We start from the raw sequence: 27,892 nt of genomic DNA, 5'->3' as shown, positions 1-27,892 counted from the left end.
AATGGAGCTTATTAGAACATTTATTTTTTTCTGAATGACAGGCCGGGAGTGGGAGTAGCTGAACAGGGCATGTTAGTGGTATGAGTGCTGGCTTAAGCAGAGGAGCTGGAGTGGGGGTTTGTGTTGGGGAAGGAGTGGGATGGGAAGCACACCTGTGGGGCAGCTGAACTAGAAGGAAGGATGCCCAGGATAGCTATGAGACACCTACAAAGCATGAGGACCCAGTTCCCCTAAGCCCACCCCATCCCCAGATCCCTTTTTTTCTCCCTTAAGTTAAAAAAATTCATTGAGGCAGCTTAAGTCAGAGGCTGTAAGGGTCAGACTGGTCACAGGTTAGACAGCAGAGTTTGCTCCGGCCAGCAGAGCCAGGTTCTGGCTGGATGGCAGCTCAGGCCTCCTCAGCTGTGGCATCAATGCCCGCGTAAGTGAAGTTCTCAAACAGCGACATGTTCACATAGGCCTGGGGGCAGAGCAAGCTTTAGTGGGGGCCAGGAATAGGGATGAATCTGGCCGCAAGCTCTTTGACTTCCATGTGGTTGGGGCATTTGAACTGACACTGATTTGTTCTGGAGACTCAAGATGGCCCCATGGCCAAGAGTGGCCTTTACCAGCCCAGGGCAGTGAAGGCATCAGGCCACAGCTGGGGCCTCAGGTGAGAGGCCCTCAATGCCACTGTTAGAGGACGGTTTTTATATGCACTCTTTCAGTGAATTCTTGGCTTATGCATTCATTCATTAAGTAACTTATCTGTTCAAAAGCCATTTTAGATGACTCACCCATTTATATGGTTATTTGATCATTCCCTCATTCTTAAGATGGTTAATCATTAATTTACTTGAAGAACTCTTCATATTTACTAATTTTGATATATTTTTCATTATATTTATTTGATAATTCACTTATTCACATGGTTAGTAGATTCAGTTATTGAATTACATGTTTATATGATTATTGTATCATCTATCCACTAATTCCATTCATTCATTCATTCATACAGTTACTGTATCACTCATTTACCCATCCATCCATTTGGTTAGTGACCATTCATGCACTCTGCTCTGGCTCTGGCAGGTGGGGAGAGGTGTCCCAGATGAGAATGGGCTGATGGCCTCAGCAGAGGACAGGCAAGCAGTCTGGGACTTGGGACTCAAGGGAGGGATTTGCTGCTGGGGCTAAGCAGTGGCCTTGAAAGAGTTTTGGAAGGGCCTGGTGTCTAACCCAGTGAGGGCTGGAAAGGCAGGCTGCATCCTGGGGCCCAGCCTAGCTGTGGTGACAGCCCCCAGTGAGGGAGTTTGGGCAGGTAGTGTGGTTGGGACAGGGTCACGGCACCTCTGAGAGGGCACTCTGGAGCACTCTGTGAGCCCAACCCGCCACCTCAGCCCGTCTCCTCACCTTCCTGGCTTCCAGCATGCGGCCTAGCTGCAGCGCAATCTGGGCAAAGGGGGGTCGCTCATAGGGACGGTCCCGCCAGCACTGACGCATCAGCTCGTACCTGCGAGGGGGCATTGCTGAGATGAGGAGTCAGGCCAGCTGGGGTGATGGGGTCACAGGGATCAAAGCTGAGGTCACTCATCACAGAGATAGGGTCATGGAGCTCAAGGATGGGGTGACTCACACTTCATCGTCACAGTTTCGAGGCTGCTCCATGCGGTAGCCCTGGGGCAGCTTTTCGTAGAGCTCGGCACAGGTCATCCCACAGTAGGGTGTACCTCCTGCGAGGGGACAAAGTGCTCTTGGTCCAGGGCTCCACGTGGGGTAAGGTGGGGCACTCTGGGCAATGGGGGTTAGGAACTCACCAAGGCTCACTATCTCCCAGAGAAGGACCCCAAAGGACCAGCTGAAATAAGAAGGATGCACTTAGTTACCTTCTAGGCCCTGGCCCCTAGCAGTTTAGTTTCTACCTGCCCAAGATGTGCAGTACCTCCCAGCCCCCCTGTATGTGTCTACTCTGTAAGTATCTGGCCTTGGCCAGCTGTTGTCTCTGCTCCAGTGAAGCTCCTTCATACTGCCCCCATCCCTGGGCTCAACACCATTAGAGCTAATTTTTTTTTTTCTTGAAACAGACCCTGTCACCCAGGCTGGAGTGCAGTGGCTTACTGCAGCCTCAACCTCCCAGGAACAAGTGGTCCTCCCGCCTCAGTCTCCCTTATAGCTGGCATGTGCCACCATGCTCAGCTAATGTTTTGTTTGTTTATTTATTTATTTATTTATGAGACAGAGTCTTGCTCTGTCGCCCAGGCTGGAATGCAGTGGCGAGATCTCAGCTCACTGCAAGCTCTGCCTCCCGGGTTCACACCATTCTCCTGCCTCAGCCTCCCCAGTAGCTGGGACTACAGGCGCCCACCACCACGCCTGGCTAATTTCTTTTTGTATTTTTAGTAGAGACGGGGTTTCACTGTGTTAACCAGGATGGTCTCAATCTCCTGACTTCGTGATCCGCCCACCTTGGCCTCCCAAAGTGCTGGGATTACAGATGTGAGCCACCACGCCCGGCCATGTTTTGTATTTTTAGTAAAGACAGGGTCTTGCCATCTTGCCCAGGCTGGTCTCAAACTCCGGGTCTCCAGTGATTTGCCTGCCTGGCCTCCCACAGTGCTGGGATTACACATGTGGGCCACCACAGCCAGCCGAGCTAACATTTTCATTGAGCACTTACTGTGGTCCAGGCACTGGTCATTTAACAGATATGTTAATTCATTTAACCCTCACACCAACCCTATGATACAGATTCTATTATTCTTGCCATTTTACAGATGAAGACACTGAGGCACTGAGAGGTTAGCTAGATTGCCCAAGGCCATACAGCTAGTTAGTGGCAGAGCAAGTGTTCAAACCCAGGCAGTCTGGCTCCAAAGCTCTTGCTCTTGACTGCATCTCACTTTGTAACAGCCTCTGTGTAGTGTGCATCAGGCCTGAGACCAGGGGAGAGAGTTCAAGGAGGTGGAGGGAATCTAGGGAGTGTTGGGGCAGAAGCAGGAAGTAGGCATGTAGTGGTCAGAGGGGTGATCAGTGTGGTAAGCAGTGAGCCGTGCAGGCAAGGACAAAGGGCTTGGGGCAAGGGGTAGGTTCAGACCAAGATGGACATCCCTGGAGAGACAGGAGGAGTGTGCCAAGAGGGCTGTCTGCAGGGGAGGGGCACAGAGAGGGAGTCTTGGGGGTCATGCTCTGGTAAGATCCTCAGGTGGGCATGACATTGCCCTTCAGGGAGGAAGATGAGAGCAATTCCTGAGTGGCCTCTCCATCTACCTCAGGAAGCATCCACCAGCATTCCCAAACCTCTCCAAGGCATCCCCCTGTCACTTACACAAACATAATCTGAAACTACCTTTACCCCAGTCCTATCCCTGAAACACCTTCTGAGACTCCTTCCAGCTAGCCCCACCTTGGCTGGGTACTTTATACCAAAGACACACCCGTGTCACACCTGGAACACAGCCCAGGTCATGCCTTAGACCACCCACGACATTTCTGAGATGTGTCTAGGTCAGGCCTGTGTGATTCTTGGGGCCAAGCCCTCCTGTGCCCTCCCATCCTACACTCACACATCACTCTTGGTGGTATAGACACTGTAGTTCAGGGACTCAATGGCCATCCAGCGCACGGGGAGACGCCCCTAGGAGAGAATGGGTTTAAGGGGCTGAGTGTGGAGGAAGGGCCTGTTTGAGGCCCCTATGGGGCAGGGCCAGGCACAAGCCCTAAGGGTGAGGGTTGAATGAGACTCACCATCGTCTTCTTCACATAAACCTCCTCTCCTCGAGAAAGCCCGAAGTCTGCAATCTTGGAGGCCAGGTTCTCTCCGACCAGCACATTTCGGGCAGCCAGGTCCCTGTGGATGAACTGTAGGCAGGGTCAGAAGTCAGGAGAGACTGGGGATAAGGGAGCCCAGGCCAGTCAGGCCAGTAAGGAGTCAGTCTTTGTGGGTACCCTGGTTGCCTTCAGTACCCCATACTCTTTCTCCGCCCCACCTGGCTGAAATCTCATCAGCTGACTCATGTCTGAGAAAGATCAGTGTTGGTTCTCACCCGCTCCTTCCTGGGCCATGGCCAAGTTCAGGCTGGATCCCTTTTCCTGAGACAGTGGTGGCCATACTGCACCTTCTCTTTCCATGCTTCTCCCCCTCCCTCTTCCCATCCCCTGGGTTCCAGTTTCTCTCCCTTAGAGAAACTTTCTTCTCCCCAGCTTCCCCAGAGACCTCTCTCCACCAGCCCCTCCCTCTGCACTGGCCCTATCCCCTGCCCCTCTGCTTTCAAACATACTCAAAACTTTACTATCTTTAAAATGCTGGCCAGGTGCTGTGGCTCATGCCTGTAATCCCAGCACTTTGGGAGGCTGAGGCGGGTGGATCACTTGAGGTCGCGAGTTCAAGACCAGCCTGGCCAGCATGGTGAAACCCCCGTCTCTACTAAAAATACGAAAATTAGCTGGCCGTGGTGGTGCATGCCTATAATCCCAGCTACTCAGGAGACTGAGGCAGGAGAACTGCTCGAACCTGGGAGGCAGAGGTGTAGTGAGCCAAAATCGTGCCACTGCACTCCAGCCTGGGCAAAAAAATGAGACTCAGTCTCAAAAAAAAAAGAATAAAATGCCTTCCCTCAGTCTTACATTCCCCTGGACAGTCATCCCCCTGTCCTTTCATTCAGGCCTGAGCTGACTTGGGCTTGGATCTCTGCTCTTCCCTCTCTCCGGCAGATCGTACCAGGTCCATTGCCATTAGGCACCATCTGTGGGGTGACAGCTCACACGCAGATGCTGTCTCCAGCCTGGGCCTCTCTCCTGAGTTCCAGGCTAGCATCTAGACCTGCTCACTCACCACCTGCACCCTCCATACTGGAAGTCCCCACCTCCTCCAGACCTGCCCCTTGGCCCTGCCTCCTCGCTCTGCTCGCACCCACACACCCACTTGGGCCAGGAACCTCAATCCCCACATCCAATCAGGGCCGGCTGACTTCTTCCCCTGACATCAGCCCAGTGGCTTCCCCCTCTGGCCTCCACCCGCCCCCACTCACACACACCTGCTTCTCACTCAGGTACTGCATGCCATTGGCTGCATCACTGGCGAAACGCAGCAGCTGCCGGGAGCTGAGGGTAGAGGCTGTCCCATGCTCTCGAGCAAAAGCTGGGTCAGTCTCTAGGACCCGGCTTTTCCGCAGAAAATCTAGCAGGTTCCCGTAGGGGGCATATTCAATAGCGATATACAAGTAACCTGAGAGGCAAAGAGACAGACCGTGGTGATTTAGACACAGGGAACCTAGGGTGGGAGCAGGCACCCGATGGCAACAGACAGGGATGAGGGAGGATCGAGGGCGATGCACAGGTCGCCAGCAGCCCCTGGCAAGCTAGTCATGTGGTGGAGGTGATGGCTGAGGATGGGGGTTTGGAAGAAGGGGTAGGTGATGAGCAGGGAGCTCACCTCGGTTCTTACAGGCCCCCAGGAGGTTGATGATGTTGGGGTGATGCCCCAATTTGCACAGAACTTCCAGTTCTCCAGCAAAGTCACGATGGTCATTTTCGGAGGCATACTCTGTAAAGAATCCAGTATTACTTTTGCCAGAAATAACTCTGGAGAAAGGGCTGGCAAGGGCTGGGGTCAATTGCTGGAGGAAGCCAGGTGGGGCCTGGGATTTGTGGGACAAAGGAGAGCATTGGGGCTGGGCCAGGGGTCGCCCCAGTGGACCTTTCAGCATCTTGATGGCTGCATTCATCTTCAGCCCATCCTTCTTGATCATGGCCCGGATGACCTGGCCGAAGTTCCCCTCCCCGATGAGGTCCTCAAAGGTGATGTCCTCCCACTCCAGCACTGGGTAGCTCAGGGGCTCAGGCTGCGGTTTTGGCCGCCGGGTCAGTGTCAAAGTCCCTGAGCTGAACTGCAGGATGGTCTCCTCGCCCTTCACAGGATGAGACAAGAGGGTAGACAGTCCACACGAGAGTTAAAGGGGGCAGAAGGAGGCACAGACAGGCACACAAGGAGGTTTCAGTGTCAGACAAGTGGGCAGAGACCCAGACAGAGGGCACCCTGGTGGTCAGCCAGGGACGGACAGGCAGACAGAGGACATAACTGAGACAGAATCTTAGGTAACAGAGCCACAGGTAGGCTGCTGGGTGGGCAGATGTCCAAGGAGAGAAATGCAGAGGCTGCAGCGGGGGGATCAGGTGTGCAGGACTCTGGAAGGCAGAACCAGGGCTTGTGGGTAAAGTTGCTAGAAGCCACAATGTGGGTCAATGGAAGGAGGATATTTCTAACATTTAAAACAGAAAAGGATTGGAATGAGCTTCCTATGACTGTGCTAATCCCACAACCAGGGTTTTTTTTTTTTTTGGAGGGGTCACCAGGGAAGCTCTGGAGAAGATTCCAGCCTTAGGGAGTAGGCCAGGGTATATTCCCTGAACACCTACTACATGCTCAGCCCTGAGTTGCTGGGAGCCAGTGGAGGGGTTTTCTTCTCCACAGTAGCAGAGGCAGAGATTACCCTGTCCACACACTTGGCTTCTCTCCATAGCTCTAAAACCAGGCCAGGACCTGCAAATAGCAAAACCATAACAAAGAGGAATGTCCAATTCCCTAATTGAGTAGGAGGAGGCCATCTGGGCGGGGCTGATGGCAGGAAAAGGAAATAAGTGAACAGGACCAAAGAAGCTACCAATATGAGAACTGGAAGAAGGGTTAAGATAGACCTTCTGGTGGAGCTTCCTAAGTGCACTGAAGCCCAGCTTGATGGGCAAGGGCTGAGGACCTGGGGCACCGGGATTTGCATGAAGCACTGGTGCTGATGGCACATACCAAATGCACGTGATGTTCTTGGTGCATGCATGTATAGGTCCATATACACACGCAGGCCTGAAGGTGCACAGGCATAGGGACACGTGCATCTGGGACACATGCATTTACACATGGGGCACTCACAGGGGATGCACGTGTGCACTCATACATGGGGCGCACGCATTTGTGCACACACATTTCCTATCCATATGCAGGCACATGTACCAGGGATATATCCTTTTGTTTGTTTTGAGACAGGGTCTCGGTCTGTTGCCTAGGCGAAAGCGCAGTGGCATGATGTCAGCTCATTGCAGCCTCAAGCTTTTGAGTGCAAGCAATCCTCCCACCTCAGCCTCCCGAGTAGGTGGGCCCACAGGTGCACACCTCCATGCCCATCTAATTTTCATATTTTCTTTTATTGTAGAGATGGAGTTTTGCCATGTTGCCCAGGCTAGGGGGATATATCTTGATATATACTATGACACCATGTCTGTTCAAGACTGCTTTCCCACCTCCTGCCGTCAACATCTGTATCCACTACCCTCCCCCACCACAGCAGTGAGGGCTTTCTGTGCACTGACCTCAGAGGAAGGGCCAACACAGCTTGGAACAAAGAAGCCAACTGAATCTCTGAATGGATTTTTTTTTTTTTGGAAGTGGAGTCTCACTCACTCTGTCGCCCAGGCTGGAGAGCAGTGGCATGATCTTGGCTCACTGCAACTTCTGCCATCCGGGTTCAAGCGATTCTCCTGCCTCAGCCTCCCTAGTAGCTGGGATTACAGGCACCTGCCACTGTGCCTGGCTAATTTTTGTTGTTTTAGTAGAGATGGGGTTTCACCAATTGGGCAGGCTGGTCTTGAACTCCTGACCTCGTGATCCACCCGCCTCAGCCTCCCAAAGTGCTGGGATTACAGGCGTGAGCCACCACCTCCCGGTCTCTGAATGGATTTTTTAAAGGCATAGCAGGGACACTAGCTTTTCTATCACAAGGGTCAGCCCTTGAGAGAGAAGAGGGTTTTCTTTCTTTTTTTTATTTTTTATTTGAAATGCCAAAGCTTAGCTCTCAATATTAAGAGTCCAGGCCTGGAAGGCCAAGGACAGAGTTCGGATCTTAAGTGACGACTATGAGGAAGCCCTCAGAGGAGACAGGACCTGCGGATGGGTGGCTAGAAGGAAGAATGTGACAGGATGAAGGGATAGTGGGTCTGCTCCCACGCCCCACCTCTAAGCAGGGGCCTGAGGGATGGAAGGGTGTGGGCCACAGGAGGACAGAAAACTCAGGCAGGATTACAGGGAAGCCAGGAGGAGTGGAGGTTTTTGCTTCCTCTTTCAAGGAGCAATGGGTGAGGTTGCAGGCCAGCACAATTCTAGAATGGTAGAAACAGTTGTCTAAGTGGGACAGTGGGTCTGAGGGCCACAGAATATGCCTCCCTCCATAAGGTATAAGGAAGCCCCTACAGTTCTTTAGTTCTTTCTCTTTTTCTTTTTTTATTTTTTTGAGACAGGGTCTTGCTCTATTGCCCAGTCTGGAGTGCAGTGGCAACATCTCAGCTCACTGCAACCTCCACCTCCTGGGTTCAAGAAATTCTCCTGCCTCAGCCTCCTGAGTAGCTGGGATTACAGGCGTGTGCCACCATGCCTGGCTAATTTTTGTATTTTTAGTAGAGACGGGTTTTCACCATGTTGGTCAGGCTGGTCTCGAACTCCTGACTTCAGGCGATCTGCCCGCCTCAGCCTCCCAAAATGCTGGGATTACAGGCGTGAGCTGCTGCGCCCGGCCCCTTTCTTAAGTCTCCGAAAGGAGGCCCTGGGATTTGCAAGAATGGAGGTTAGGATGAGGAGGTCACAGCATGACTGGCCTACTGGCAGGTGACCACAGTAGAGCTAAGGACATCAGCCAAAGATGTGTGCAGACAGAGGCTGGCTCTCAAGTCCAGGAAGGCCTGCAAGGACAGAGGCCAGCATGAACCCCAAGTGTCCTTGCATTTGATCACCTTGCTATTTAGGCCTAGATAACCGCTAGGGAGAAGGAAAACGGGAGAGGAAAATCTCCAATTGACAGAGCCCAAACCTGGAGTGTCCCTCATGAAATATGGTCATCACGGAATTCTTTTGAATTGGGAATATTAAATATTTCACCACTAATATAAATGGGCTCGTGAGCTGAGTTCAGTTTTAGAGAAATAAAGAAAATTATATTTTGTACTCTTTAACATTGTTGAGTGTAATCTTTTACCTGCTACACAAACACACGCACACACACACAAGGTGTACAAGGTCTTGTGTGTAGTCAGGTAGAAACACATACACGGGCTGTGAGCATGCACCCGGGGGCGGGGCGGGTCACTGACCGAGCCTGACTGGTAGGTGAAGGTGCGTCTCCGATGCAGGCAGCTTCTGCGGATGCACACCAGGGTTAAAAGGGCTGCCAGGATGGTGAGGCAGGTGGCAGACACGGAGCCCACCACCGCCAGGATCAGCTGCTGATCCAGGCCCTCTTCTGCTGCCCGGCTCTCTTGGACTGGGCCCTCAGCCTGCAGCCCTGGATACAGTGAGAGGGGCAGATTGTGGGGACACCGGGGTCAGGGAACCCAGAGGCCACCATGGGGTTACACAGAGGGAGAGGTGACAGATCCCAGTGCCAGGACTGTCAGGAAATCACTTGGGCCACATGAAGGAAGGGATGAGGGGTGTCAGAGGGGTGACATGATTTTCCCAGCCCTAGGACAGTGGATCATGAGAAGGGAAGGCTGAGTCCCCCGGACTGGGGCTGAGTCTTTGTTGGGAGGGGCCTGGGATGCCCTAGTTCCACAGCAGGGGGTGATGTGGAGGGAGAGCACGCTGAGCTCTCCCCGCTCAGAGCCCGGGGGTCCCGTGGGCCTTCCCCTCTCACCGTTGCCCAGGGTAGACTCTTCTACTGTGTTGCTCCAGTCCCCGAGCCCCTGAATGCTGGCCCGCACGCGGAAGAGGTAGCGCGTGCTGGCGTTGAGGCCACGGATGATGGTGCTTGTCTCCTCAGGCCTGTCCACGTCTATCCACAGTGGGTCTCCTGCACCCCCAGCCACCTGCACCTCCACAACGTACTTGGATATCGGCCCAGGCAGAGCCTCCGGGTGCTGCCATGTCAGCTGGATCTCGGAGTCTGAGACAGCCTGGGCGTGGAGGTGTCGGGGGGCTGGAGGCCCTGAGGAGATGGGGGCGGGAAGGCAAGGCTCAGACGGGACTGGGCCATGTAGCTGTGGCGCTGGACACATCTGCTCTAGCTGTGCCCCCTGCTCTGTGGGTCCACGCACAGGAGCCACCCTGCCAACTTCCTCCTCCCCACCAGCCTGAATTCCTTTCCATTCCCCCAGGCCACCTTCACCCCCAAGCTTCTGCTTCTCCTTGTACTACTTGTATCCCAAGTCCTCTCCACATCCTCCCATGCCCCCTGCTCCCCAAGTCTCTTGCCCTCCCATGACCCTGGTTCTCGCCATGAACCCTGACCTCCCCATGCTCTCCCCACATGCTCCTGGTGATCTGTGTCCTCCTGGTATCCTGGATCTTCCCCAAGTCCCATGTCCCCGCTGGGGTCATGTCTGCCTAATACCCTAGGCATGTCCCATGTCCTCTCCATGTCCATTAATCTATAGCCTCCTGTGTCTCCTAGGTCTCATGTGTCCCTGCGTCCCACGTCCTCCCCCAACCCCCAGCTATCCCTGCGCCCTGGGCATACCACTGGGGGGCAGAAGCACGTGTGCAGGGGGCGAGGCTGGGCCCAGGAGAGTGCAGTGGTAGAGCTGCACATCCAGCTGGTAGTGAGTGCCAGGCGTAAGTCCCGTCAGGAGGGCAGTGCGGGCCTGGGGGGATGAGACGTTCTCCCGCCGCTCCTGCCCCCGTGTCCCGTCCCACAGGCGCAGCAGGAAACCGTCGCCCACCAGTGGCCCGGGCACCAAGGGCAAGGACCAGCTCACTCGCAGCCGGTCAGGGCCTTCCACATGCCAGCCCTCCAGCCATGGCTGCAACAAAGGCTCTGGGGCCAGAGGTCAGGGGTCAGAACTGTCCAGTAGGTACTTGGGGCTGGACAGGACAGTGATCCCCAGTGAACAAGGAAGAACAACCTCCAATGGGAAAGGCAGGGGTCCCTGGGGTGGACAGGACAGTAACTGCTGGGGGGACAGGAAGAGATGACTCTTGGCCTCTCACCAGGACAGTCTGTGGTCATGAGGGTGGGAGGCCCCCAGGCCCCCTCTCCTCCTTCCCCTGGCCGGCTCAGCTGCACACGAACACTGTATCCTGTCTTTGGCCTTAGGTTCATTAATGTCACGTTCTCACTGGGGTCCACTGGGGGTGGGGTGTACAGCACACATCATTCAGCCCCCACCTCTTCTAGAAGCTTCCATGCTCCCTTCAGCCCCCTCAAACCATTTGCCCTCCCTCTCCTGCTCACCGTATCCCTTCACTATTACCCAACACCCCTGTCCTGCCCCAGCTCTCTCCCTACTCACCCACAATGGTCGACCAGTCCATGGTACTGTCCTGGGGCCGGTAGTGCAGGCGGACGGAGGAGATGGGTCCATCACCAGAGAACGAGACCAGCGGGGAGACCACAAGCTGGCGGCTCTGCTTGGTCAGGAGCCGAGGTGCAACCAGGGGCACGGGGGGCACTGCCAGGAGACTCGGGGTAAGGCATGGCCACACAGCCTATCCAGTCCACTTCTGTGTCTTACTTCAAGCTGGGGACCCTCTGGGCTTGAGGGACACCAAGTTCAACAGATGACCATAGTGGCCAGGGCCCAGGGAGGACAGAGTTCGGGCCCCTGGGTAGCTTGGGGCACAAGGATTAAGCAATAAAAGCATGAGGGTGTCCCAAAAGATAGTAGATGAGGAAGTGACATGGCCAGACATGGTTTGGGGGTGCACTCTTCCCATGCAGTGTGGGGGTAGACAGAAGGGGCTGAAACCCAGGGCAGGGAGACAACCTGGGCATCATCCTGCTCTCTGCCCCTGCCCTCATTCACCACTCTCTTAATTTAAAAAAATGGCACTGGCCCTGAAGCACCTGCTCCCCACCACATGCTTCATAGTATGACCTCTAATTCTCACAGCCACCTTTCCGTCAGGGCTCATTAGCCTGCATTATGAAAACACTGAGACTCAGAGACACCGAATAACTTGCCTAAGGACACGCAACTAGGAGGAGATACAGCCATGTGTTGAACTAGGTCTGTCTGCACAGGCTGCCTGGATCTATCCATTCTACTCCAAAACAGCCTTCGTGTCCCTGTCCCACTTCCTCACCCCATGATCGCTGTTCCTATTCTGGACTCAACTTTTTCTCTCCAGATTATTGCATTAGTGCTTTTAACAGGTTCCCTTGACTCTTACAAATGTTTATGAGACTGGCTTTTTGAGAGGAAAGGAAGGAAGGAAAGAGGGAGGGAGCAAGGGAGGAAAAGGATGCAGCGCTGTAAGCTGAGGGAGTATCAGGCAGCAATAAGCATGTCAGGAGGCGGTGCTGATTTGGGGGGAGATGAAGGTCCATTTTGGGTGCGGAGAAGCCCTTGGTGCCTTTGTCTCATGCAGGGGATTAGATGTCCAGGAAGTGGCTGGATATAAAATGGGCCTCTGAATCATACAGCAGCCACTTTCCACACTAACTTCAAAACCAGACTTCCAGAGAAGATGCCCCACTTCATGGGGGCCCCACCAAATGATCTGGAGTCAGAAGAGGGGTCCCGGCTGCAGATCATATGTGAGAGCTGCTAGAGAACAATCAAAATCTAGGGACTAGGTGACATTTTAAATAATAAGAACAATAATTATCAACATATATTGAGCATGCACCCTGTATTGGGCACTGTGCTAAATGCTTAAATGCATCATCTAATTTAATCTTCCTAACAACCCCATCAAGTGCTAACTATCCCCATTTCACAGAGAGAGAAACAAAGTAAGAGAGGTTAAGTACTTTGCTTAAGGTGATGGGGCAAGGAATTTGTGGAGAGAGGGTTCAAGCCCAGGTTGTCTGGCTCCTAAGCCTGGGCAGAGTGAGAAGAGAAAGGCGGAAGGTGGGGCATGATGGCAGAGAGGGATGCACAGTCACAGGATGGGGAGATGGCGAGGACCTGGGAGGCAGAGTGTGGCAATGAGAAAGCAGAAGGTGAGAGAGGGGGCTTACATGGGGTAACAGGAAGCAGGAGGAGAGGGACAGCAGGGTCACAGGGTGGCCGGGGTGCAAACGGTTAAGGCTTAGGGTGCTGGAGAAGCTGGAGAAGGTGAAGGGACTGGGGGTTGGGGGTGCTCTGGTCTGAGTAATCTTGGGCACTGGGAGGTCCCTCCTTATTTACCTGGCAGATTCCTAGGCATGCACCACTTCTAGGAAGCCAAGCTGGTCACCCTCTGAGCTCCACAGCCCCATGTGCTCCCCCTGGGCTAGCACTGAGTGTCTGTGGGGTGACTCAGAGATGGGAGGCAGCATCCCTGAGCAGAGTTAAAGGTACACTTGTGTGTGTGTGGTGGTTGGTGGGAGACAGCATGGCTGGGCAGGAGGAAGGGCGGGGCTGGAGAGTGTCCCCAGTTTCTGGGGCACAGGATGTCCTTTCCAGATGGGTCTAAGCTGTACTCCAGCCTTGACACTGCCCAGTCCGGACCTCTGGTTGACCACAACCCCTCTTTTTGCCTGGCGCTAGGCTATGACCTTAGATATCCTTGTCCTTCCTGCTAGGACCTCCAGCCTGAGCAGCATCAGCTAGAGCCTACTGTGGTCACCGTCCATCCCCTGTGGACCTAGGACATCACTGACCTTTCACATTGACCTTGAAGCGCCGGCTGTCTTGGCCGCCAGATGTGGACACACGGCACTCCCAGAACCCACTGTCCGCAAGAACCAAGCGTGGCACCTCAAACTCAGCTGTGGTCTTATCTGGCTCCACAATGGCCTTGGTGGACTAAAAGAGATGGGGGAGGGGGACAGGTCACAGGGAATGAGCACCCCTGTGGCAGGCACACAGGTGTCCATCTGGACTGATGGCAGGACAGAGGCCCAGTGGCAGCCCCTCACCAATCAGCCTGACCTCATCTGAGCAATGGTCAGGCCAATGGGTGGGCCCTATAGAAAGTTCTGAGGGACTAGGGGTCTAGGGATCAGCTGTGAAGCAGGCGGCTTGTGGGACTGGTGGGTTGGGTGACTGGGGCTGACCAGGAGCACAGTGCCATCTGGCTTGCGTAGCTCTATGCTGCCCCGCACTGGGAAGGGGTTCCCTGCAGCTGCACAGTTGATCCGGGGCATCGTCTCTAAGTTGAACTCCAGTTCTGAGGCCATGTTGAGGATTTGGGGGATCCGGTCTGGGGAGAGAGGACACTCATCCTGGAGCTTCCACAGGGGCAGACACATGACCACCAAAGCGCCCCTCATCCATGTTCTGTTTCTCAGTGGAAGCACTGCCATCTACCCAGTCCCTCCAGCAAAGGCCCGCATGACTCCTCCAGCGTCCCAGCCCCACATCCCATCAGCTGCAAAGTCTACTTCCTAACTACTTCCCCACTTCCTGATACCCTCTAATACCCGCCAGCAGGCCCCTCACCATCCTCCTGGCCAGCACACTAGCTCAGGCCTCATCATTTCTGGTCCCCAGGTACAGACTCCTCCAGGGTCTCCTACTCTCGCTCCCCGTCCAACAGCTACGGGTCCTTTCTCTAACACAGATCTGACCCCTTTGTTCCTCTTTAACAATGCCCTCTTGCCCCATCATATGAAGTGCACTCTTTGGCCTTCATTCAAAGGCCCCACGATTTGACCTCTTTTGACCATTTCCCCAATCCCCCACTCCACTGTCCTGGAACCCAAGCCTGAGTCCCCAATCCCTGGGTCCCCCACTCCACTGTCCCGGAACCCAAGCCTGAGTCCCCAGTCCCTGGGTCCCCTACTCCACTGTCCCGGCACCCAAGCCTGAGTCCCCCATCCCTGGGTCCCCTACTCCACTGTCCCGGCACCCAAGCCTGAGTCCCCAATCCCTGCGTCCCCTACTCCACTGTCCTGGCACCCAAACCTGAGTCCCCAATCCCTGGGTCTTCGCTCTTGTTCTTTCCTCAGCTATCTCTCTCTTGTCTTTCATATCCAATCTCAGATCACACCTGCTTCCAGACCCTTCCCTGACCTGCTCAGTCTGCCCAGAGGCATCCTCTGGGCTCCCACATTCTCTGGGTTGCTGCCCTTTCCAGTATGGCTGGTTGGCAGTGAGCTCCCTGCTGGAATGACTCCCTACCAGACTGACTCCAGAGCTCCCTGCCCACTAGACTCTAAGCTCCCTGAAGGCAGGACTTGGACCCTTGCAGGGAAAGGAGGGACCAGTCTCTTCCACCAGGGAGAAGTGTTTGGTAAAGGCCGACTTATCTTGGGGGAGTCTCAAAGGTAATAGTGCTTATACCTGACTTCTCACAGTGCACTCCATGCCACCCAGAGGGGCAGACACAGCCACTGAACCGGTCACAAGTGCCACCATTCTGACACTGGCACTGGAGTCGGCAATCAGCCCCAAAATGACCAGGGGTACAGGCTGGGAATAGAGGAGGTATGATTAGAGGGGCATGGGACAGGGGGCAATTAGGGCACAGATTAGGGCACAGATGGGGCACAGGTTATACAACAGGCTGAGGGTAGAAGGACTGGTCAAGTGAGCAGGGGGGCTTGCTGTGTAAGTCAGAGGCAGAGTGAAGGGTCCGGGTCAAGCTTGGGGCCAGCTGTCTTGGTCAGGGACCATGAGGGTGGGTTAAGCATACCTTCCTGGCACTGGCTTCCTCTCCAGCCAGATCCACAAGAGCAGCCATAGGGGTCTGGGAGGCAGAAGGTGAGGCCCCGGCAGCCTGATATGCCTGGGCACTGCTCCTGGCAGCTCTGCCCGAAACGGCCCTCTCTACAGGCTAGAAAAAGAGTGTGTGGGGTGTATGGGCCTTTATGGGTCCCTGGGCCCAGGACCTGTCTGTTGCCTTCACCCCCCAAGCTCCACCCACATGGTTCTAGGGTCTCCTCCCAGTAAGGGATCCTCTCCTGCCTGGGTCCTAGCTCCCCTCCTCCTTACCCTGTTCACAGCGGGTGCCAGTGAAGCCAGGGGGGCATACACATTCACCGTCATGGTCATGGCAGACACCTCCATGTAGGCAGCCTGGGCACTCTTTGGTACAGCCTGGCCCCCAGCGCCCAGCCCCACAACCTGGAGGAAGGTGTCTTCAGCAGCGGCCCCTCGCCCACCTGACCACTGCTGCTGAGGACTGGAGATCCAGGGGCTTCAGGGGACCCACAGGAAGTACCCACAGGGCTCTCAGCCTCCCACCCTACCCACAACCTCTGCCCTCTGCCTCTGACCCCGCACGATGAGCCGAAAGAAGGCGCTGCCCAGGGGGCTGGCTTCCAAGTAAGTGGCACTGTAGATGCCGCTTGATGGTGGCTGCACATTTGGGAGCTGCAGCAGGAACCGCCCATCCTGGGCTTCATGCCAGTCCAGAGTGTGGAAGTAGGATCCTGGGGGAGCATGAATGGGTCAGGGGCCTCAGCTCTCCATGAGGGTTGTGTTACCTCTCTCTGTCCGCCTCTGCTCAGGTCACACCAGTGGGCCCCATGCACAATGATGAGACCTGGGGCCGGCACCACGAGAGCCGATGCCCATGCCACAAAGCTCAGAAGCGCCCTCTTCTTCATGCTCCATCAACCACCCAGTAAATCACCAAGTCCTGTTCCGTCCACCTCCTCCTCATCCCCTAACCCAGTCCGCTTCTCCCCACCCACTGCCACTGCCCTAGTCCTGGCCTCCAGGGCCTCGCAAGCAGGCTCCTCTGCCTCCAGTGTCACCCTTTCTTGTCCCTCCTCCACCCAGCAGCCAGCGTGATTTTTTACAACAGACTCCTCTTTAACTCCTCCGCTGAAACTCTCCTGGTTCTACAGTGACCTCAGGACAAAAATTCAGCTCCTTAGACATCATTTTCACCAATTTGGCCATGGCCAAGCCATCCAGCCCCATTCCTCTTCACCCACTTCTTGACTCCTAACATTTCTGAATTCCTGAATGGATTGTTTATCTTCCAGAAACACCCTTGTGTTTCAGATCCCCCTGCTCTTCTCAGTCCCTCCTCCTGGAATGCCCTTCCTTCCCTCTCTGCCTTCTTTGTCTTCCCATTTTTCCTCTGAGCACAATTCAAGTGCCACTTACTCTGGGGTCTCTCCCGTGAGCCTCTCCCTTTTAGAAGAGTGCCCCAGTCCCTGCCCCACCCGTTTCTTGCCTCTTTGCTCAGGGCTGAACAGAGAGCCTAGAGACCCAGGTCTGCCTGTGCCTCTTCACATCTCCTGTCAATTCAGGGAGTCCAGAGCTCAGGAGGCAGCCCCATGGCCAAAGGAAAGGGTCTTCCTCCCTCAGGAGCCCAGGGATTCAAGAGTCAGCCAAGGGGTTGTGAACCTGAGGACTGAGGCAGGAATCTTGGGGCCACATAGGAAAACAGCTTCCTGCTATGGGGTGGCCAAAGGGTCAGGCCTGGGACTGAGATCCCAGGGATCTACCCAGGCCTCAGCATCAGGCTGTCTTGGGTATCAAGGATCTGGGCTGGACAGATCTTTGGGAGAGGCTAGCCTCTGCCCTGCCTGTGTTGGGCATGATGTTACCAGTTCTCTTCTTCCTCAGGGGGACTGCTGCTGTCCGCCAGGTGGACTATGTGACAGCACCTGCTAACTCCCAGGGGAGAGTCAAAGATGAGGGTTTAACATCATGCTCATTTGGGGCTAAAAGGGAAGGGGCAGCTGACCACAGGCTCCTGGCCCTCTGTGTACAGTAAGAGGGCAGTTCAGAACTACAGATAAGATAGATGCAGGTGCATCCCATGGGACCTGGTCCACCACAGAGGAGGGGCCCTGGAGGTCGGGTGTGTTAGGGACCAAAGCTGAGGGTTCCATGGGCGATGAAAGTGTTGGGGCCTCAGAACGATGGGTCTACCTACCCCATCAGTTCAAATGCCCCTCTCACCGTTGCTCTTCCAGATCACATCTGTCTGCTTCTCCTTGTGCACACGTGCAGAAAGTACAGCGGTGTCGCCTTTGTTCACAGTGTGTGTGACCTTGTCTGGAAGCAGGTGGGCTGTGGGATGGAAGGTAGGTCAGCGGCCTGGTTTCCCCCTTGCCATCCCCTTGCCTGCCAGACTCACCTCCAGGACTGTTGTGCACGTAGATGACGCGCGTGCGCCGTGTCCCGGAGCCGCCCACGCAGGAGAAGACGCCCACGAGGTCTGAGGGCTTTGAGAAGCGGTGAAGCGTGACCTGGTGCGAACCGTTGCGCGCCAGGCGCAGGGGCTGGCCGGGCGGGGTGCGCACGATGCGGTCGTCCTTCTCCAGCAGCAGGGGCGGGCCCCAGGCGTCGGAGCCCCTCCCCGCCCCGGCCTCCCCAGACACGCAGGTCAGGAAGAAGCGCTGGGGGTCCGTGAACCGCAGGTTGGCCAGCAGCGTCAGGTCCACCGCCGCGCCTGGGGCCAGGACACCAGTGACCCTATTGTAGTCCCAGCCAACCCTAGTGCCCTAGAACCCCCCAGCCCCAGTCCTCTAGTCTTACTGAACCACCGTCCACTTAGAAGAGGGTCTCCAACCTTCACCCCTCTTCCTTCTCCTGCCCGGTTCTTCGGACTCCACAGGCACCTCAGTTTATCAGGCATGCCCATCCCCCTCTGCTTTCCCCTTCCATGCGCACTGTCCTCTTCCCTCAAGTCTCTTCATTTTAAAAGAACGAAAAACCACGAATCCTCTGGCCGCGTCCCCTCCCTTCTCCTGCCAGATGGCTTCCCTTTCGCCCCAGCTTTCGGAAAGAATGATCTATGCTCCCTGTCTCCGTTTCCTCACTGTATTTTCTATCAGTCCTGTTTCCCCACTCGTCTCTAAAACAGCCCGGCAAAGGTCGCTGTGAGCCACTTCTCCCTGCCCTCACCACGAGAGTGCAGGCCAGGAGAGCCAGCCAGAACAGACGTGTCCCGTGGGTCCCCCTCTCTGTCACTATGGAGATCTAGAAATGTCTGCTGGGCTGGGATTTGAGATGGGAGAGGCTGAGTCTTGCAGCCAGAAGGTTGTGGCGCAGAAATGGAGCTAGGGCTGGGTGCGGTGGCTCACGCCTGGAATCCCAGCACTCAAGGAGGCAGAGGCAGGAGGATCCGTTGAGCACAGGAGTTTGAGATCAGCCTGGGCAACATAGCAAGACCCCATTCTCCAGAAAAAGAAAAACAAAAAGAAATGGAGCTAAGCTTGGGGCAGGGCCCAGAGCCAGGGAGGGCAGCCCCAGGGCAGGCCTGGAGCCCAGCAGACTCAGACAGGAGGTGGGTCTTGGTCTTTGCCTTCCAAAGAGCTCACGCCCTACTTGGAGGAACAGGCATGGACATAGCTGCCAAATGTAGGGCGCTGTGCTTCTGAGCACAGAGAAGGGGCCCCTGATCCAGCCTGGGGGAGCACAGGGAGATGAAGAGATGTTTCCTGGGAGGTAAAATTGGAGCAGGACACATTGGTGTGAGGACAATGGGGAGGGAGAGAAGTCAGGGGCAGGAGAGGGCATCCTAGACAGAGGGAACAGCCTGGGCAAAGGCCTGCAGTGGCAATATTATGGCAGGTGAAGACTCCAGGTTTGTGTGGAGGCTGAGGCAGGAGAGACCAGGTGGAGTCAGAATCCAGGTTGGATGGTGGAGAGCCTGCGAGCCTGCCTCAGCTCCAGGACCCAGCACCCCTCCACCAGCCCTTCCTTCTCTGTCTCTGCTAGCTGACTGTCAAGCAGTTAATTAGTTTAAATACCACCTAGCTTATCAGTGTTTGAAAGGCTACCATGAGCAAATGAAACTGGCATTTACTGACCGCCCAGCACATACCAAACCCCCATTTTCCACTGGATCCTCACAACCAGTGAAGTGGATATTCTTTCATTTATAAAGGAGGATCATGGTAATTATTCTACTGTCTTCTTTGAGCAAGCTCGCCCACTCCCCTGGTTTTAACCATCACCTCTGAGTCAATAACTCGGGAACTGTCTTTCAGCTTGGACCTGCATTTCCATCAGCTTTTCCCAAACCTGCTCCTCTCCAGTGCTCCCTGACTCACGGGTCAGCACCTGCCACCTGAGACACAAACTGTGGAGTCATCTCTACTCCCATTGTCATGAGAATGAATGTTTATTGGCTGCCAGTTATGCACCAGGCACTTTACTGATGTTGTCTCATTTTACCATCCCAGCTATCCTGGGAGGTGGATGTTATTATCCCTGTTTTATAGCCAGGAAAGGGAGGCTCAGAGAAGTTAAGTAACTTGCCCAAGGTCATACAATTAGTAAGCGGCAGGGCCAGGTTGTCTGATTCTAAAGTCCACACCTCTGAGCACTGTGCTGGCTGCCCCATCAGTCACAGAAGTCTGCACATTGTTTCCTGAATGCTGCTTCTTCATCCCACACCCCCAGCCTGCCTTTGTTCAGCCCTCCTTACTCACCTGGACCATCCCAACAGCCACAGCCCCTCCTTCTGCAACTCATCCTCCACAGTGATCTAACACCAAATCTGACCTTGTGACTTTCTTGCCTATGACCTCCCACGGCTCCCCGTTGCCCTTAGGATAATGTCCATGCTCCTGAGCCCCCCATGCTGCTCCCACACTGTCCCTCCTGTTGTGTTCCTAACAGGCTCCTTCTCTCCTATGCACCTCCATGCCTATGAGACTTGCATTTTTTATGTTCTGGCTGCCTGGAATGAAGACCACCCCTCTTAGTGAAATCTTCCCTGACTCCCTTTTTGTCTCCTACCCGAGGCAGTGTAAGCTGACTCCTCCTCAGTGCTCCTCTAGAGCTCCTGTGTCTGTCCCTGGTTAGCCCTCTCCCCCTGTCCTGTGTTCTGCACTAGACCATGAACCACTCAAAGGCAGCCTCTGTGTGCTAATCCTCTGACCAGCAGACTGAAGGAATCAGCTGCCACTTATTCAGAAATCCTTAGCAAGCGCAGGGCACTATGCCAACTGCTCTGCATCATTTTCTCATTTAAACCCCATAACAACCATAGGATGCTGGCATCATTTAATCTCATTGTACAGACTTGGGGGTTGCCAGCCTCTCAACTAATGGCCCAGCACTTAACACAACTCCTGGAATATTGTTGGTGTGCAATAAATGTTTGTCCAGTGAATAATTGAATGAATCCAACACAATGATCCTAGGAACACCCCCTGAAAATGGCCTCCCACAGATCCTCAGATCCAACACAGTCAGCAGCTACTCCTCACTCCTCCCCTGATCCCAGGTTGCAGTGATTTCTGGCACTTGCCTGGGTTTTCCTGGCCTTGATCTCACTTTCTAGTGGATCAAAATGATGGCAGTGATGATAGGGTTTGTTTTCCAAAGTTTTTTATTGTGGTGAAATACATATAACATACATTTTACTATCTTTGTTTTTTGGATGAGTCTCGCTCTGTCGCCCAGGCTGGAGTGCAGTGGCGCCATCTCGGCTCACTGCAACCTCTGCCTCCCAGATTCAAGCGGTTCTCCTCCCTCAGCCTCCTGAGTAGCTGGGATTACAGATGCCTGCCACCATGCCCAGTTAATTTTTGTATTTTTAGTAGAGATGGGGTTTCACCATGTTTGCCAGGCTGGTCTCAATCTCCTGACCCTGTGATCCACCCGTTCGGCCTCCCAAAGTGCTGGGATTACAGGCATGAGCCACCACTCCTGGCAAATTTTACCATCTTAACCATCTGTAAGCAGCATATAACCCAATGTGATTAAATACATTCCTAATGTTGTCCCACCATCACCACCATCCATCCTTTTTTTTTTTTTTTTTTTGAAAAAGAAAAAAAGTTTAAACAAAATGGAGATGGGGTTTCACTATGTTGACCAGTCTGGTCTTGAACTCCTGGCCTCAAGTGATCCTCCCATCTCGGCCACCTGAAGTGCTGGGATTACAGGTATGAGCCACCGCACCCGGCCCCATCTTTATAACTCTTTTAATCTTGTAAAACCGAGTAAACATCTTGTAAAAAACTCTGTACCCTTTAGACAAAACTCCCCATTTCTTCCTCCCTGCCGCCCATGGCAACCACCATCCTACTTTCTGTCTCTACAATAAAATAGGGTTTCTCGGGTGGAAATCAGGGCCTCGGGGCCTAGAAATGGGGTGAGGGACTCAGGGGAGACTTACCCACATAAGAAGCCAAGAAGAGGATGGAGAGCAAGAAAGGAGGCACCCGCCAGACCATACTCCAGAGGCCGACCCAGGCCAGCCAGGATGAGCTGGGCCTGGGGTCAGATGCTGTGGGCCTGACTGCTCGGCCTGTGCTGGTCAGTGTGGGTCGGTGCTGGGGAGGAAGAGGAAATGAGATGGCTTGGGTGGGAGGGGTGGCAGGGGAGGGGGTGGAGGACTTATTCTGCCTTTGAGCCTCTAGGCCCCCAGTCTGGCCCCCACAAGGCTGGGGATGGGTGTGGCCTGGAAGGAGTCACTTGAGGTGGGGGGAAAGTTATGGTAAGGGCAGACCTGGGGACAGTTGGACTGATTTTTCCCAACCCCTGCCTCCCTCCAATCCTCAGTCTTGCTGGCACAAAGAAGGCAGGAGGCAGGAGGCAGGAAAGGGAGGAAGCCAGTGGCTTCCGCCTATTGAGGAAGGGGGTGGGGTAGGGGACAGTGTTCTGGGGTCTCCCCTCCCCCCAGCGCAAACACACAATACGGCCCACATGAGTCCTCATGTATGTGCCCCAGGACACAGGTGGTTACCTGGGTTTCCTAAAGAGCAGTTCATACAGGAAACACAAGGGACCTTTGTGGGCCTGAGAACACGTACACTCAAAGGAACACAGGGCTCAGGCAACACAGAGCCTTGGAGTCTACCTTGTGTACCTCTCCCATTTTACAAATGGGAAAACTGAGGCTCGCTGTGCTCGAGGGCACCCTGAGGCTGTGGCAGGGCTGGGACTTGAACTTCTGACTTAGTCCTTGCTTTCTTGGTGCCAGTCGCTCCACAAGGGCACACATTAAGCAGACCCAGGGGAACACACAGGGAGTGTCAGTTGCCTAGATAGTCCTCAGCTTAAGCTGCTAATGAAAGCTTCAGCTTATTGTCTGCCAGGTGTCATTCATTTTGCAGCAAACCCATGTCTATCCCTGGGCACTGGGGCAGCAGAAGTCTGCCCCGGGAGGTGCACTCACTCTTGACGGGTGACAACAACCTGGGGGCAGTCCCCCTGCCTTGGCAAAGTCTCTAAAGCCCCGTGGATCTTGCCTCTGCTTCCCTCCCAGACTCACCTCTCCCTGCCCTGGCACCCGTTGCTCCACCTCTTGCCACCACTGGCAGTTCCCAGAACAGAACAAGACCTGTAGGTACAGAATGCCCACGAAGAGGCCCTTCCAGGGAGCAGAGGGAGCAACCGTCGGATGGGCAGCCTCGCTGGTTGAATCGATGACCCCTCTGACCCGGAATGGAATGATTGGGATGGATGAGACCTGGTGTCAGCTTAGGTGACTTAGGTCTGGAAGTACAAACCCTCCCCCTGGGCCTGGGACATCTTCCCAGAATCTTTTCGGTGAAGGCTTCATTCTCCTCTGGGTGCACCTGAGACCTGGTGTCAGCTTAGGTGACTTAGGTCTGGAAGTACAAACCCTCCCCCTGGGCCTGGGACATCTTCCCAGAATCTTTTCGGTGAAGGCTTCATTCTCCTCTGGGTGCACCAGGCTCACATTCACTTTCCTCAGGAGGCTGGGTCCCTGCAGCTTCGTTGAGCTGGTTTAGGCCCAGGGTTCTTCTGAAGCTCCCTGAAAAGTCCCAGGAGAGGTTTTGACTCCTGGAGTAGCATAGAAAAGGATCAGGAAAGACCTCCCCACCAATGTGTGGCCCACAGAGACTCCCATTCCTGGGCTTCAGGCTGGGAAGAGCGTTCTCTGGACAAGGCTTTGGGTGGGATGGGAGTAGGAGCAGGGGGAGAGTGGTGGATGCCTTAGACTTCAGCTCATCCTGGTGCCAGACCTTTGAATCTGGAAAGAAAAAGGAGCTGGAAAGTGCTGGGACTGTTTGTGTGACAGGATTCACTTTTGTGAAACAAAAGGAACTTTTCCTCTGGTTCTTGGAAGACCTGGGGGGCCTGATGTCATTTTGCAAACGTATGGAGAGCACTTAGGCAGCATTCATTCTTCTTGGAAGTGACACAGATATTGGCACAGGTATTTGCTTCGAATGGAAAAGTTTGAGACTGCACGATCCTGGCACATGTAAAGACTCCGAGCCCATCTGCCCTCCCCACTCTCCACTGGGAAACAAAAACTGGTAATAATGATCTGTACATAAATAAAATGTTAATGGAGTTTGTACACAAGAATTTGTATTATAAAACAATACCCTACAAGTGTAAAAGTATTTTTACATGTGTTGAGATTATGCTGCAAGTAATTTAAATAGCATCAATTTACAAACAATATGTCCCAAATGAAATATTACTGCACAAACAAATTTTGAGTGGGTTGTGTATACATCTGCTGTTGCAGATGTATAAAAAGACTTAAGCCATAATGCACATCTTGAAGTCTCAGTCACTGGAAAATTATAGGCTAAAAATAATGCAAATATGAAGTTCTATACATTGGAGGGTTAACCTCCAAACCCAAAACAAACTCAACTGATAATGCTAGAGTTAAACTCAAGGCCCCCGGCCAACTCAAGGTAATTTATTTTTTAACAGCCAGGCGCAGTGGCTAACACCTGTAATCCCAGCACTTTGGGAGGCCAAGGCAGGCAGATCACTTGAGGCCAGGAGTTCGAGACCAGCCTGGCCAACATGGTGAAACCCCATCTCTACCAAAAATACAAAAATTAGCCAGGCATGGTGGAACATACCTGTAATCCCAGCTACTCAGGAAGCTGAGGTAGGAGAATCGCCTGGACCCGGGAGGTGGAGGTTGCAGTTGAACTGAGATCGCGCCACTGCACTCCAGCCTGGGTAACAGAGCTAGACTCCATCTCAAAAATAAAAATAAAAACAAAACTCTTCCTCACTACAGTTCTCACCTATCAGTTTGGCAGAAGTCTGGGAGTTTTATAACACACATTCTTGACAAGGTCGTGGGGAAATAGGCATGTGCTATATAGGCATGTTGATGTAACTCTGATGGAGGGCAACTTGGGAATATCTGTCAAATTCATGAACAAGGCCAGGGGCGGTGGCTCACGCCTGTAATCCCAGCACTTTGGGAGGCCAAGGCAGGCGGATCACGAGGTCAGGAGATCGAGACCATCCTGGCTAACACGGTGAAACCCTGTCTCTACTAAAAACACAAAGAATTAGCCGGGCATGGTGGCGTGTGCCTGTAGTCCCAGCTACTCGGGAGGCTGAGGCAGGAGAATGGCGTGAACCCGGGAGGCGGAGCTTACAGTAAGCTGAGATCGCGCCACTGCCCTCCAGCTAGGACTACAGAGTGAGACTCCGCCTCAAAAAAAAAAAAAAAAAAAAAAAAAAAAATTCATGAGCACATGTATCCTTGACTCACAATTGCATTCTTGGGACTTTATCCTGCAGATATACTCCCATAGCACAACAAATGTCATGGTTATTCATTGTAGCATTATATGTAATGGCAGGAGATTAGGAACAATTCATGTGTCAATCAATGGGGAAATAGTTAAATAAATTTTGATGTAGCTATACAGTAAAATATAACAGCTGTGAAATTTGTTGAAGAAACTCTCCAAGTCTATATACTGGTTTTTAAAAGCTCTCCAAGACATACTAATTAGTAAGTGATAAAAAGAAGGTACAAAAGTGTATGTTGTATGTTAGCGTTTGCCTAAAAAAGAAAAAATAGGAATATATATTCATACTGCTTGTACACGTTGAGTATCCCTTATCCAAAATGCTAGGGACAAGGAGTGTTCAGATTTCAGACTTTTCTGAATTTTGGGATATTTGCATATACATAATGAAATATCTTAGGGATAAGACCCAAGTCTAAATATGAAATCCATTTGTTTCATGCATACCTTATACACATAGCCTGAAGGTAATTTTAAACAATATTTCATATGATATATATGACCCATCACATGAGGTCAGATGTGGATTTTCCACTTGTGGCATCACAAAGTGCTCAAAAAGTTTCAAATTTGGGAGCATTTCGGATTTCACATTTTCGGATTAGGGGTGCTCAACCTGTGTTTGCACAGGGTGAATATCTGTTGTGGTATTAAATTCCACTTTGGTGGCAGTGCTCATTTGGAAACCAAAGATTTTTTTTTTCTTTTATGGTAGGAAAGTAAAGGTCCATCCCCTGTGGCCACTCCAGCGAGTTGGACTCACTGTTCTCCAAGTGACTGTCATGATCAAGAGGGACAGGAAAGCCTGACTCTCCAAGTTCCACTCATTTCCCTTAACAGGTGGCTCAGACAACTAATCTATGCCCCTTAGAACATTCATTTGGGTCTTTTGTGTGGCTTCTTACAATGTCCTTAGGGTTTTAGACCACATGTAAATACATGTGGAAACATTTGACAGACTCTTTTTTTTTTTTTTTTTGAGACGGCGTCTCGCTCTGTGGCCCAGGCTGGAGTGCAGTGGCCGGATCTCAGCTCACTGCAAGCTCCGCCTCCCGGGTTCACGCCATTCTCCTGCCTCAGCCCCCCGAGTAGCTGGGACTACAGGCGCCCGCCACCTCGCCCGGCTAATTTTTTGTATTTTTTAGTAGAGACAGGGTTTCACCGTGTTAGCCAGGATGGTCTCGATCTCCTGACCTCGTGATTCGCCCGTCTCGGCCTCCCAAAGTGCTGGGATTACAGGCTTGAGCCACCACACCCGGCCGACAGACTCTTAAAAATGTCTATGAATTTGATTTAATTGTCTGTATAGACAAACTCCATAGTCTTCTTGCAGAAATGATGGCTCAGTTGAGATCCATTTGGGTGAAATTGTTGTGCAAATTATGCACAAAAAGGCTGGTGAAATTTGTGACTGGATCAACAGAGGATGAGTTGGGGGGAAAGAATGAACCTCTCCAAGTTGCTCCCCAAAAATGAAGTCAGGGCTATCTGGATTAAAGAGTCAAGTTGGTACTATTCTAAGTAACAGAGACCTCTTCCAATTGAACTTGCCAGACTAGGGTGGGTTACATGGGTGACCATGCAGTTAGTTTTCAAAATAAACAGTGAGAGGCCCGGCACAGTGACTCATGCCTGTAATCCCAGCACTTTGGGAGGTCAAGGCAGGCAGACTGCCTGAGGCCAGGAGTTCAAGACCACCCTGGCCAACATAGTGAAACCCCATGTCTACTAAAAATACAAAAAGATTAGCCGGATGTGGTGGCACACACCTGTAGTCCCAGCTACTTGGGAGGCTGAGGCACAAGAATTGCTTGAACCCAGGAGGCAGAGGTTGCAGTGAGCTGAGATCATGCCACTGCACTCCAGCCTGGGTGACAGAGTGAGACTTTGTCTCAAAAAATAAAAAGCAATAAATAAAACATAAACAGTAAGAGTCCCATCTTTGCTTCTTAAAGTCAAACTATTATATATAAGCTATGTAAAGTCAGTATGTGAAGTAGAATGCTGCTTTGTTTTGCTCAGTGATTTTTTTAAAGGGAAGGAGTAGTTCCAATTTTCCTCCCAAATTACATTCCTATGTTCTCCTAAAGCATGCCCTTGTGTCTTGGCTCCTAGAATATTTTGAAAAGCATTTAAGATATTTCTTTGTTATGTGCAGCTCCAAATGCTGGCATCTTTGTATATGCCATAAGTGCCTTAACTCTCTGTACTGTTTGTCACAATTGCTTTTCCAAGAACCACGTACATGCTGCCCAAACAAACTAGAACGTTTTCTTTTGATTGAAATAAGCAACACTTTAACCCAATTCCTAAGTTCTACCTTTGCCTGAAATTGACTTTACTGATAAATCATTCTTCATATTGATCAGCAAAGAAAGGAAAATTTCTTTTTTGTTGTTGTTGTCCAAAAAACAGAAAAAAAAAGAAAAGAAAAGAAAAGAAAAGGAAAAGAAAGTAATTCTTTTAAGATTTTGTTTAAGTTAATAGTAACAATGGTACTTTCACTTAACTTCAGCAGCAACTAAAGCCATACTGTCAATTCCAAAACAATTTTTGTTGTTCTTCCAGGAAATAACTCTGTAGTGAGAGGAAGTTTG

At 52.7% G+C, this 27,892-nt stretch overlaps 1 protein-coding gene across 2 annotated transcripts; it reads right to left on the bottom strand.

Moving 5' to 3' along the window:
• On the bottom strand, positions 1-22,274 carry TIE1 (tyrosine kinase with immunoglobulin like and EGF like domains 1). 2 transcript variants are annotated; one of them, XM_025358515.1, is made up of 23 exons: positions 21,923-22,274; positions 17,924-18,238; positions 17,746-17,856; positions 16,101-16,256; positions 15,817-15,948; positions 15,518-15,658; positions 15,166-15,294; positions 13,938-14,083; positions 13,542-13,686; positions 11,245-11,403; positions 10,943-11,080; positions 10,473-10,769; positions 9,651-9,941; positions 9,109-9,299; positions 5,675-5,885; positions 5,411-5,521; positions 5,013-5,203; positions 3,724-3,837; positions 3,543-3,613; positions 1,797-1,837; positions 1,616-1,712; positions 1,393-1,492; positions 1-460 (listed from the first exon to the last, which is right to left on the bottom strand). In XM_025358515.1, the coding sequence occupies exons 1-23, from the start codon at positions 21,978-21,980 to the stop codon at positions 389-391; spliced, it is 3,417 nt and encodes a 1,138-aa protein (XP_025214300.1). In that variant the 5' UTR covers positions 21,981-22,274; the 3' UTR covers positions 1-388. The 2 variants fall into 2 exon arrangements, with proteins under 2 accessions (XP_025214300.1, XP_025214307.1); XM_025358522.1 differs by having other exon boundaries at positions 17,924-18,155; positions 21,923-22,156.
• Between the last annotated feature and the right edge of the window lie 5,618 nt (positions 22,275-27,892).

Source organism: Theropithecus gelada, chromosome 1, assembly GCF_003255815.1.
Source record: "Theropithecus gelada isolate Dixy chromosome 1, Tgel_1.0, whole genome shotgun sequence".
NCBI classification, from domain to species: Eukaryota; Metazoa; Chordata; class Mammalia; order Primates; family Cercopithecidae; genus Theropithecus; species Theropithecus gelada.
The sequence above is the reverse complement of the archived record's forward strand: the minus strand, read 5'-3'. Positions and strand labels throughout refer to the sequence as shown.